The sequence below is a fragment of the Cygnus atratus genome, chromosome 10 (assembly GCF_013377495.2).
Source record: "Cygnus atratus isolate AKBS03 ecotype Queensland, Australia chromosome 10, CAtr_DNAZoo_HiC_assembly, whole genome shotgun sequence".
Taxonomy (NCBI): domain Eukaryota; kingdom Metazoa; phylum Chordata; class Aves; order Anseriformes; family Anatidae; genus Cygnus; species Cygnus atratus.
In genome coordinates, this window is record NC_066371.1 from 4,754,404 (window position 1) to 4,766,720 (window position 12,317).

General features: G+C 44.4%; 1 protein-coding gene across 33 annotated transcripts in view; it reads left to right on the forward strand.

Annotated features, from left to right (window-relative positions):
• The window catches only part of FOXP1 (forkhead box P1), a 370,718-nt gene that overhangs the window by 258,723 nt on the left and 99,678 nt on the right, over positions 1–12,317 (forward strand). For 32 of the 33 annotated variants that reach the window (XM_035547093.1, XM_050712861.1, XM_035547101.2 and 29 more), the window contains one exon: positions 1,593–1,718. In XM_035547093.1, the coding sequence (XP_035402986.1) occupies positions 1,593–1,718 (126 nt within the window). Of the gene's footprint in view, positions 1–1,592; positions 1,719–8,848; positions 9,382–12,317 lie in introns of those variants that run through there. The other variant, XM_050712866.1, reaches the window with a different exon arrangement.

Genomic DNA, 12,317 nt, shown 5'->3' on the forward strand with positions numbered 1-12,317 from the left:
GCATAAAGGTTTCCTTTGTTGCCTTTTTGTACCCGGTAGGCTCTGGGGCCGGAGGGTCTTTGTGCCGTGTCTCCACGCTGTGCTAGAGGTGCTGCGGGTGCTGAGCTTTGGCTCTCCGGCTGCAAACGCACGATCTGATTTTACCTTGGTCGCCCCAAGCCCTGCTGGACATCACATCCGCGCTTACGGGGTTTTCTGATCCAGTGGAGGCTTGTTATCACCTCTGAAGCGAGGGCGAGTTCCTGGGGTGCTGGAAGGCCTCTTCTCGTGCTTGCCCTGGCGGGCTGGCCACCAGCAGCCGTCCCTCGGCCCCCGGGCTGCCGACGTCCCCTGGGAAGCGAGCCATGGTGCAGGCCGTGCAGTAGCCGGGCCTTACTGCGGGGTGGCAGCCCCAAGCCCACCGTCCCTCCAGCACGTGCGTTATCCTCAGTGTCAAGCCTTGCCCGGCTGCTCGGCACGGAGATGAAACACTTGGCAACTTGGAGAAGCGAGTGAAACCCGAAGCGTATCTGACTCCTTAATTAAATAGGTATTAATTAAATCACTCGGAGAGCATACACGGTAGGAGCGGGGAAGGTTTTTTCCCTCCTTCCATGTAGGCATCTTGCAAAGGGACTATTTTTCTTGTTTTACATTAATGAAGTCTTCAGCCTTCCCACTTTGCCACCTACACATGTACCGAACGTCTCCAAGGAGACCAAGAAAGCCCGAGTCCGGTGCTGGTGAATCCTTCAGGAGCCGCGGGCTGGGGTCTCGCCAGCTGAGCCTCAGCTGTGCCGCAGCCCACTGTGCAGGGACCAGCCTCTTCTTCCAGTCCCCTGGCTCGGGGCTGAGGAGGAGGTACTCGCTCCTGTTCCTGCTTTCCCCTGGGTTTCACCTCCTCGTGCTGTCTTCTCCCCACTCGATGAAGAAATAGGGCCTTGCAGAGCAGCTGGCTCCAGTGCCCAGGGCTGCTTTTCCCTCACTTTGCAAAGAACTTTGCAGTGATCCACCACCAAGTGATGCTTCGCTGGCTCTTCAGGCACCGTGTCCCTTGCCCCTTCGTCCCGTAGCTCTGCATGGTCCCTTTGCTGCTCACCCATAGCTCTCCTGCCATAGCTTTCCAGAAACTTCTCTGCCTTCCTGCGGTGCTCAGGAGAGCAGACCGTGCTATACGACTGCCCTCTTCTGTAAACCAGAACTGACCCCTGGAGAAAAGGAGTGCAAAAGCGCAAAAATTAGTACGTGAGGCTGCCTGGGAGCAAACGGGGCTATGTGCAGCTCGAGGCAGAGGGCACAAATAACCCGGCGGTGGTCACCACCGGGATCTCGGCAGTTACTCCACGTTCACACATGGAAGCTGAACTGGACGTGCTGCTGTTTTTGTCCATAGTCGAAGTGGGAATTGCATTGGGTGGATATCACCCCGTTGTGTGCAAGTGCAAAGATTGGTTTCCTGAAAGCCACTGCTTTGGGATTTCCTCAGTGGACGTGCTTTGGGAGCGGAGCGGTACCCGATGTTACCAAAGGGGGTGTCTTGACCATACGCTGTGCCTGTAGCTCCCCACCTCCTGTCTGCTGCATACTCAATTTTCCCCACTCTTTCCTCACAGGCTCTCCAGGTGGCACGGCAACTTCTACTGCAACAGCAGCAGCAGCAACAGCAGCAGCAGCAGCAGCAGCAGCAAGTTAGTGGATTAAAGTCTCCGAAGAGGAATGACAAACAGCCAGCCCTTCAGGTAAGGGAAGCTGACGTCCTTTGTGGGGGGCTCTTGCTAGTGAAAGGTGTGTGGATGCTCCCCTTTGTGAGCATTGGCATGGGACCTGCAGGAGCACTTGGTTTTGAACCAGTTTCCTCCAGGGGGAAGTGCACAGAGCAGCTGTGGCTCGTGTAAGCAGGAGCGGAGTGGGGAACAGAGCTAGGTGCTCTTGAAAATCCTACCCACGACATATTTACAAATCTGGAGCGTGTACTTAGCATCTAGTGGGCTTGGATTATTACAAAATGGAATAGCTTTTGTTATAGTGTCAGTGCGCATAGGAGATTTGCATTAACATTTCTGTTTGATTGCTGTTCAGTGTGTAGTCTGTGTTCACTCAGACTGTTGATTTGCTGTGTCAAGGATATTGGGAAAATATTAGGATATCATCAGTGTGGTTTTTTTTCCCTTTTATTGTCTGCTGATTTATGGACATCTTCAGAAATAAAATCCAAATATTATCAGGCTTTGCGCTGTTATGAATTCAGAAAGCTAAAACCAATATAGCACTCCCAAACAGAAGATGTATGCACACATATGTGGCTTTGGAGTACATTCTGCTAGTTTCGTGGGATAAATCACAGGAGTTAAAGACAAGGAAGAACTATTAGATCATGTATCACATTTTCCTTTTTTTCTGTTGCTGTTCTAGTGTTAGAAATCCCAAGTGATGGTGGGACCGCTATTATTTTCCTTCAGACGGTTTTCCATAACAAAGCACACACTCAGGAACTTTCCACTTTAATTCCATCCTCTTGCTCCAAGTAATACCGCTTGTATAAATACTGAGTCAGTCCCTTGCCTTGCCTCGTGTTCACACTCCTCAAACATCTGAGATACTAACATGTACTTGCCAGTTTTGGCAAATTGTATGTATCTAGTTCTTTATATGTTTCGTAAACCAGCACTTCTAGACCCTTGACCACTTTGCTGGCTTGCAGCTGGTTATTGCTTTTATTATTGCACTCTTTGCAATTGCAGCGTGTCACTCTGGTTTTGATAATAAGTTACTGAACACAGCAGCTCAGTTGCAGTCATACAGAACCCTGTAGCTGGGACATTTATCTTATCTTGCTGTTCTATATCTGATGCTTCAGCCTCTGTAGCCCCAAATTCTTTCTTTTTTTTTTTTTTTTTCAGTTGTTGTCATAGCACATTGTCAAATTCATGTCTGTTTTGCTCTTTCTGATTTTTTTTTTAGTTTGATATACTATCACCATGAGTTCCCTGACAGCATTGCTGCCTCTCTTGCCTTTTATATGTGCTTCAGATTATTTTCCTCCAGAAATACAGATCCTAGACTCTTTAAATATGTAGTAGAAGATGGAAGGTAAAGCTAAAATCACTAAAGGCCTTGACAGTCAAGCTAGAGGACCTGATCCTGTGGTCCTTACACAAATAAAGCTCACCGTGACTTCAAGGGGAGTTTTGCCTAAGTGAGGAATATCTATTAACTGCAGCCCTTGGCCCGGCGAGGGCAACTTCTAGCTTTTGTGTAGTGATTTCATCTTCAAAGCATTCTGCAAATACTGATCTCCAAAACATCCCCAGAAGGAAAGTCTGATAAGTAAGTAGCATTATCCCAGTTCTGGACAGGGAAACTGAGGGAAGCAGGTTAAGTGACTTGCTTAGGATCACAGAGGGAATTGGTTTTAGAGGTAGGATTAAGATTCATGAGTTCCTGGCTCCCACCCCCGTGCTCATGCTGCTGGACAACACCTCACACTTTATAGCTGAGCTATTATTCTTTTGGAAAGTATGAAGCATTTTGTCACTGGGCAAATATACGTTTTATTGGCAGTGTAGAGTGCCATAATCCAAACTGTTACATTAATGCTTTCAAAAATATTTTATTTGGTAAATCCATAGCTGATCCATATGCCTTTTAATAGACTCTTCCACTGGGGACATTTTTAATGAGAGATTGTGCTGGCTAGGTCCAGTGTCAGGTACTAAAAGAAGTGCTTTGTTGTGCAGATGTCTTAAGAATAGCTCCAGAGGATGAAATATGACTGTGTTGACCTTTCAGCTGTGAGCTTATTTGTCAGGATTCAAATAAGTTGAAAGGATCAAACCAAACAGTTTCCGTAGTCAGACTGGGAATTGTGTTGCAGAGGTCAACAGTGAAGGCCACATCGCGGATTCCATAACATAGCCAATTGTTGGTACGTATTAAAGTACTGGAGCAGCTCCTGCAGTCAGAGACACAATTAAAATTCTAATTTATTAATGTATACAGAGAGCTGGCCCAGCCTGTCACTCACTGATTCAAATGACTGCCCAGTCCTTTTTTTTTTTTTTTTTCCTCCTCACTCCTGGAGCTTTTGCGGTCTTAAACGTACTGGAAGTCCTCTTGAATATAACAGACCTCGAGTGCATCCGTAGAATGCGATGTATGACAGAAAGGAAATCACGACGCTTGGGTTAGGATTTTTGAGTAAAACTGCACACACACAAACACCCACAGCCCCGACGTCTGATCACACCGCGCTGACGAGGCAATACCCGTTCTGACAGTATGTAGAATAAATACCGAGGGTGGTGGAAACGCGCCCATTTTTCGAAAATTTGCTTGAATAATGAACCAAGCCGTTTTTGCACGTCGTTAATATATATCGGTCTCGCTGGACAGCCCCAGCAGTTAGCAGATCTGTATTTTTTCCCGACAAACAGACTTTGTGCATACCAAGAACACCGTAGCCATCGCCTAACTCTGCCGTCTCCTGTGCTTGGCCAGCACCAGTGAGAAGCTCCATGCCATGTGTGGTGGGGAGCTGTGTTTGTGTGACACCAGGGACGGGATGCCCTTCACCCACGGTCGGTTCTCCCGGTAAGATGGCCCCGGGGTCCTGTGGGGCTGCAGTGCTGGAGCGTGGCGTGGGGAGAGCCCCGTCCGTCGCGGGCTCAGCATTTAACGCTGGTTGGCAGGCTTTGTCATGTAAACCCAACTGGCACAAACAGGTGTGGAGAATTAATCTAGTATAGCTGTGTAGCTAATCTGTTATCGCCTCGTGGATAATTTCCTATATTCCCTCTTTATTCACTGATCAAATAGCCACGGTGCTTAAATACATGCTGGCATCCTGTGGCCTCGCTGGGGCGGGGTGCCTTGAATGGCATTTACATGACAATGGGCTCCGGCCATCGTCTTTGGGACCTCTTGACCTTGATAACGGTACCTGGAGACCTGCTTTTAGCAAATTTCGAGATACATAGTTATAAGAACTTGGACGCAGGAGTAGAGATGTGCTCTGCTGATAGTTGAAAAAAATAAATCTCCAAATACATGATGACTCACATTTTGAGCCTATCTCACACTGCTGTGCTTTATATTTGGCAGTGACCTCCAGTTTCACAGCCTGATGACACAAACAAAAGAAAATTGAAAGTTAAGGAATGGATTTAGTAACAGCAATTGGGAAAAGAATATAAGAAATATCAAACCTACAAAAATCACTTGAAGTGGAAAAAGGCTAACGCACAGTTGATAATATATTTGCCATAGATGTTAGATCTCCTTGAAACTGTAAAACAAATAATTTAGCAGGCCAGGTATGCTTAGGTTTTTGAGAATTTGCACATTTTTCCTGGCCAAGATAAATACGTCTTTGTATTAATAGATGTATTGATTAAAATTTGCAGCTTTAATTGCTGATGCTCTTAACGATTATTCATTTTTGTTCTTCATGCATTTTAGTTGTTGGCAGGAACACACAGATTGGAAACAAATCAAGAGACACATTTTCTCCCAAGAAAGTAAAAGTGCATGTGTGTTTTGGCAATACTAAAAATACAATTTTTTTTAAAGACGTAAATGTTGTGTGTTGCATTGAGCTGTTGGATACTGGACTGAAAACAGATTTAGGACGTCCAAGTCAGTATCTTGCAATTGAAACCGATCACTTGACTTTTTTATGTGATTAAATGAGATTTGTTGTTTTAGAGTAACCTGTGTGTGTTTGGAGAGAAGAAATAATGAAATTACTAAGATGGAAACTTTCGTTTTCTGTTGACAAAACAGAAAATAAATCTTCCCTTTAAGTCATGGCCAAGGAAAGAATTTGGGTTTCTTTCAGGTTTTCAGGGTGAGACTGGGGGAGGCGGAGGGGACAGAGCTGTCTTCGCCTTTGCATACTGGTGCTTTTTAAAGCAGGCTTTTGGCTGGGCTTTTGTAGAATTTAATTTGCATGCTGCAATATCCTATATTTCTTTTCAGTATCTTGAGCAAGAGATAGATAAGAGGAAGAGGAAAAATCACAAGAGCAGGGTAATCTGCTGTAGCTTGTTGTTTTGGGCAATTACTGTTTTTTATGAAATTAGAAAGTGTTCGCTTGGAAACGTACTGAACACTGAAAGGTGAAGGGAAGGGTACTCTGTTTCACTTGGAGGGTACGTAGCCTCGGGTTTTACGCACGTTGTACGTTTTTACATAGCAGTAAATTGAACAACTGGTAGAGAAATTATGCCTCAGCAGATGATTTGGAAGGGGAAAAACATTTGCAAGCGTATTTATTGTATTCGTATGAGTATCTGTTTCACAAACACGTGAGTTTGTCTGAGTTTGGCCTCAGTCAAGGCAGTGGAAATTCTGCCACCAACTCTAGTTGGGTTGAGATTTCACTTCTGCAGCACTTAAATAGTTCGCCTATGAAAATTTTACTTGAGTCCTTTTTTTTTTTCTTTTGACTTTAGATATAAAGCAAAGTTGAGCTGAGCTTTGCTGGTTTCTGCTGAAGGACCTTTAGCTCTTTATTTTTCCTCCTAAGCCCAATTATAGGTATTAGTCAGTCCTTGGAATATGCCTGTGAAGTGCTAATATCATCAACCCCAAAACGTAACAAAATCTGAGTCAGGTCCTCAAAATTACACGATCAGCTTGAAAATTTTGATGCTAAGGGGTTTTTTTTGTTGTTGTTGTTGTGTTTTTTTTTTTTTTTCAGTGAAACCTGGAGGCCTTTTTTTGCCACCCTTTTAGATTTTTTAAAACCTCGAGTATTCAGATTTTCCAGCTTTTCAACCTGAGCAGAAAGGTGACAGACACACTTGTTTTTCTTGAAAGAAGCCTATGATAGTGCTGGAAATACACGATTCCAAAAAACGGTGGCTTCTAGGAAACCAGCCACGGTGAGAGCTGGCAGTGTGAGAAATGTGAGCAAATACGGCTCTTCTCTCACAACCATGCAGATGGAGGCAGGGGACATCGAGTGGCTTGTCTGAGGTCGGAGTGGGGAGCTCCTCAGGGCCCTTCGGGTGCCAGGCTCCATGGGGCCTGTAGGCCCGGCGTCTGCGTGCTGTAGAGGAGCTGGCGTCCTCTGGCTCTCTGTCCTGCCAGAGCACCCCAAAAAAGATTTTCCAGCACGTTTCTGCTTTTACATGAAGCGTTTACCTTTTAAAAAAGGGGATTCCTGACCAGGTTGCCAGGTCAGAGGGCTCGCTGTGCCCGAGCATGGCCTGGGTGTTATAGCCACATCGTGGAAGGGGAAAACAAATGAAACATTCCTGACTGGTCAGAAACGTGTAAATTGCTGACAAAATGACACATGTAATTAAGAGTGCTCCTGCCATTTTACCTTGTGGTTTACACCTACAGTGTTGAAAAAAGAGAGTGACTCCCACCTCGCTAATTACCATTATCACTGAAATGGTAGGGTTTGAGTCATTAGTTCCATGTGCATTTAATTAGAGGAAGGCTGAAATTGGATTTAACTTATTACTTTTTCATGGATCACTTTCTTGTCATCACTTCAAATTGGATTGCAGCCCCAGGTAACTAATTATGAGCGCCACAGGATCAAGAGTGAAAAAAGGTAATTAGGAATAACACTGTTGGACCCTTGCTGCTAGTCCACTTGTGCTTGGGAAGAAATGAGAGCAGTATTTTGTAGTATTACAGATCAGGGAGTTAAAGGTATGCACTATTGCTAGGAATCATGGGAGCCTGCCCCCCTCCTATAGCGGTTTATATGATGTACAGCTGGGTTGAAGATGTTATATCGACATGGTTCCACAATCAGCTCCTTAATACCTAGATTAAACTTGTAAAAGCAACAGATTGGTTGTAGGTATGAGGCATCTCAACAACTGTGTAGTCAGGGGTCCTTACGAGCGTGATTGCAGCAAAGCTGTCAAGGCACTTTTGAGCCATGGTACAGAGCGATTTAAGTACAGCGAGTTGGAATTGATAACAAATTAATGAACATATTAATGATCCGAAAAGATCGTTCATATCTGACCGGGAGATAAATCAATCAGGAGAACAACGGTGAGGCTGATGATGTGTACGTCAGGAATTTAGCTGCCACTGCTGCTGTGATAAAATCAGGACATCGCTTTTCTTTTGTTTGCTGGAGAGGTTCCTTTTTCTTTCCGTTTTTGTAGGGAAGGCTCGGTTAGTTGGTTTGTCCTTTTTTTTTTTTTTTTTTCCCCCGGTGTGTCTTTTTTGATCTAGTAGATCTGATTGCCAAGTTCTCCTTTCTTCAGAAAATACTTTAAAACAAATTGTTTTATTTCCATGTGCAGAACAGAATTCAGAACTGCAAGTAATCAATTTTATTGACACAGTCTGGAAAAAAATGTTGATGAGAGTTCAAGGATGTGAAAAGATTGAAATTTCAAAGTACCCAACACTGAGTGTAGGAAAATTTCAAAAGTAATTTCATTAAGTGAAGAAATCTATTGTGTTGGGATCTCTGAGAGGAAAGTCTGCTCGAGGACCTAATGATATTGCAAGGAGGTTGCACAGCTGATTTTTGCCTTTAAAAGAGGAAAGTTTCTTAATTTCTCTAAGCAGTGAATCACAGTTTAAAGGCTAACACAATTTCCTTAGGTTGTTTGAAATGGCTCTTAATGCTCTGTTAATGTAGGCAAATATTTGTGACTCAGTGTTGGGTAAGTGATGCTTGCTCATTATTTCCTGATGCAAGCAAAGTGTAGGAAATTATGTGAACACCACGCAGAGATGCTAAATAGACTTAAGAGTAACAAAACTCGGTTACAGAAATTAAGTCTTCCTCATTTAGCCTACAGTACAAAATAAATCTAGAGATTAAAAGGTATTACCTTTAATACAGAAAAAGAGAATCTCTTTTAATACATCTCAAATTGATTTACAATTTTTATACATAATGTTCATCTGTGGTTGAAAAGGGGGCATCCTGAGGTCAAGTGATGTAGTGTTTCCATTTTTCCATATGAGTCTTACTGTGTGTGATAAAAGCAAACTCCTTTATTTTGTAAGTCTGCAGGAATTTCTGATGAAGTGCAGAGGTCACTTTTCTGTCAATTTGAGTAGGCAGCATTTTTGAACTACTGTTTTTTCCCCCCCACCCCCCTCCTACAAACCGTGGCACTGCTCTGACACACACACACATGCGCGCACGCTCTCCGAGCTCTCCAATCTGCAACTTATTAGTGCGCAGCACTGGAGCCCGTCCAGCGGTTAGAAAATTTCCTGAAGCCTGGAATAACAGCAGTGGGTGCAAGTGCCATCGAACAGAAGTGACAACGAGGGGCAGTCCGGCCCGCCTGGCACCGTGCCCGGGCTGGGAAACCAGCTGAGATAGGAGAACGCAGCAAGATTGACGCGGTGCATCTGGGAAATGCTCAAAAAGTTTGCTTCTTGAAAAAATTACCTTCTGTGATCGTAAGACATCATCTGTTTTCCTGCAGATATTGTTTATAACAGGGTTTTCAAGCACTTGTCAAATAACCAGGAGTGAAGGAAACAGGCTAAAAATCTCTTACCGTTCAGATGAGTCCTGGTGTAATTGGAAAAAACAAACTCTCGTAATAGAAATCTGCAGCTTCCCAAGTGAAATGGTGCCTGCTAGAAGGAGAAAAGGAAACGATTAGTCAAAAGCAGCACTGCAAGGAGTTGTCGGAGGTGGCCGCGGCAATGGCGGTGGGAGGAGGAAGGCTGGGGCAGTGTGCGCATCCGTGTAATTACGGTCGCGGGGAGGTGAAGTCATACCTAGGGACTGTTTGGTGCGTTGCTTAGCTTTTGTTTCTGAGCTGTGAGATCATGGGCAAAATATTATAAACATATCATGGCTATAGCTTGCTTGTGTAACAAAAGATCAGGAACTTTTATTAAGTTTGTTTTCCTTGTCATATTGTAGAAATTTATTATGTGTACTGTGTATATTAGAAACAGATTCGGGTAATTCTGTCTAAATGAAGTCATCCCAGCTATTTCCAGACTGTCTGTTTTTGGTTGTGAATAATTTTCATACATCAGATGGTTGTCATATTTAGTCGCTCTCTACATTCTAAATAGGACGTATCCCATTTTGAACTTCCACGGACCGGAGCAGCCTTCACGCCTAAGGCTGCCTCGGCCGCGGGGCTGCGCTCGGGCTGCCTGGAGGCGACGGGGCTGAACGACAGCAGCAGGGCTGGTGGCTCTCAGCATTGCGCGGGGAAGAGCCTGCCAGACACCTATTTCAGCTTGTCCCTTTGTGTTCACACTTGGCAACAAGTATGTTGAAAAAACGGGAGGGAAAAAGTACCATATATCAACACTCTTCTAGGTTAAAAGAAGCTCTTCTCTCAAAGAATGCATACTTTTTTTTCATTGTAACGCAAGTGTGTTTAAATGTTTAATGTTGAAATTTAAATCATACACACATCTACATATCAGCTGAACTGCTGTGACTTTTTTTTCATTTTAATCCTTGCAGCAGAGTTTCCTTAGTCAGCGTGGTGAGGCTCTCTGGTGCTCCTTGTGCACCAGCCCAGAGGTGTATGCGCTGGAGAAATCTGCAGCGATGATCACAGAGCAGAATTTTGCCCTGAAACCGTCAACTCAAGAAATACTTGAGTTATAGCAATTTGCTTTAAAAAAAAAAAAAAAAAAAAAGAGCAAGGGAGACAGAGAAGAAGGCATTTTGATCTAGCTTGTGTGAGCAGAGGAGAGCAGCTGTTTGCCTCATGTGTTTAAATCTCTAGAGCTAATATTGAAGTTTCAGGGCAACAAGTGCAACATATCAGAATAAGCAGAAACTTAGAAACTAAAACCAGTGAAACAATTGGGAATGCGTTTGAATTTGGCTGTGGAGCTTGACAGTTTTACAGCTGTGTAGTTAGGTTGGCAAAATACTTTGTGGTGTGTGCAAAGGAAAAAATATTGCGTTGCTGAAATGTTCTTATATTCCCAGTAAATGTAATCTGCCTTTTATAAATTACTAATCTGTTTAAGGTGTAACATTAATGGCGCATGATCTGAGTTCAGTGAAAGCCTAGAAAATGGAAGTAGACTGAAGGCACAAGAAAGAAATGTACTTTGCGTCAAGATGAAGTTCGATGAAGCATAGAGAAGATGGAATAGATTATTAAATAAACTTTGAGAGAAGATGGGAAAGGCACTGAAATCTCTCATTTTGAAAGGAATTAGTTTACTTGATTATATGCAACTGTATCACACTCAGGAAAGTATAAGACAAATGAAAGCAAAACAAAATTTAATTGAGCTATTATTTTGCAGACTTTGGCTCCGTTTCAGACAGCCTAATCAAATTGTGCTTTGCTCAAATAACTAATGTTAAATGCAGTCTACCAACAGATGTTTAAACAGAGACTAATTGGAAAATCTACGTCCTGGCTTTAGCGTGTCTAGCTGAAAAAATTTGGAAATTGCGTGGCGAGGGGAGGCAGGGGACGGCCAGGAGGACGTCAGGTGGCGCTGGGGCTGCTCCCTGGGCGCGGGGAGCCAGGGGTGCCCGCGCCGGAGCCGCCGAGGTCGCGGATGCTGGAGCTCGGTACCGGTGGCCGCTCGGAAAACCGTCCTCGATCGCCTTACGTCACCGGAGTCACGTTGCAGCTCCATAGATCATGCCATATACCAGTGTGTGCGGAGTAAGTAGCGCGGCGAGGCACGCTGATGGAGGATTTTTAAAGTGGTCTGTGTGGTTATTAAACCTTTCTTGCCAGTCCTTTCACTTACGGCTTGGACTTTTTGAGCAGTAGGGATTCAAATAATACCTTGCTGTGGTTTAAGTTATTAACCTGAGTGGCATATCTCAATTCTGAGCCTTTTGCTGCGTAGCTGTGCAGCCAAGCAGACCTCTTTGATGTGTTGCGGCACTGGGCGCAGGTGGGGCCAGATTTCTCCCAGGTTTAAGTGACAGCCACCAGGGTGTGCGCTGGAGCTGAGGCGTCCCATGGAGCTGGGTTTGGTTTCCTGCGTCTGGTGGTGCACCAAAGTCACTCCACTAGCACCAGCGTGATCCGTTCTGGTTTGTTCAGTGGCAGTGAGCAGACCCACAGTGATTTCTTGGTAGGATGTTTGTTTTTGTGCGCTGGCTGCTCACCAAGACTTAAGGCCCAAGTGATATTCATGGTTTGTGCTGGGGCAGGGGGCTTCAGGGGCTGCTTCTGGTTGTTGGCAGCTGTTCCAGCTCGTGGAGAGAAGGACAGCTCACGTTTTCAATTCGTATTTTGAGGATTGAGGCAAAGTCAGTTGTTCAGTGTGTAAGGTGCAGCCACAGAGTCCTCAAGCAAGAGGCAAAAATCAGAAAAACCTGTGTGAACTTTCCCACCTTTCCTTGGAAATAAATAAAAAAGAATCTAAAGGAGCATTTT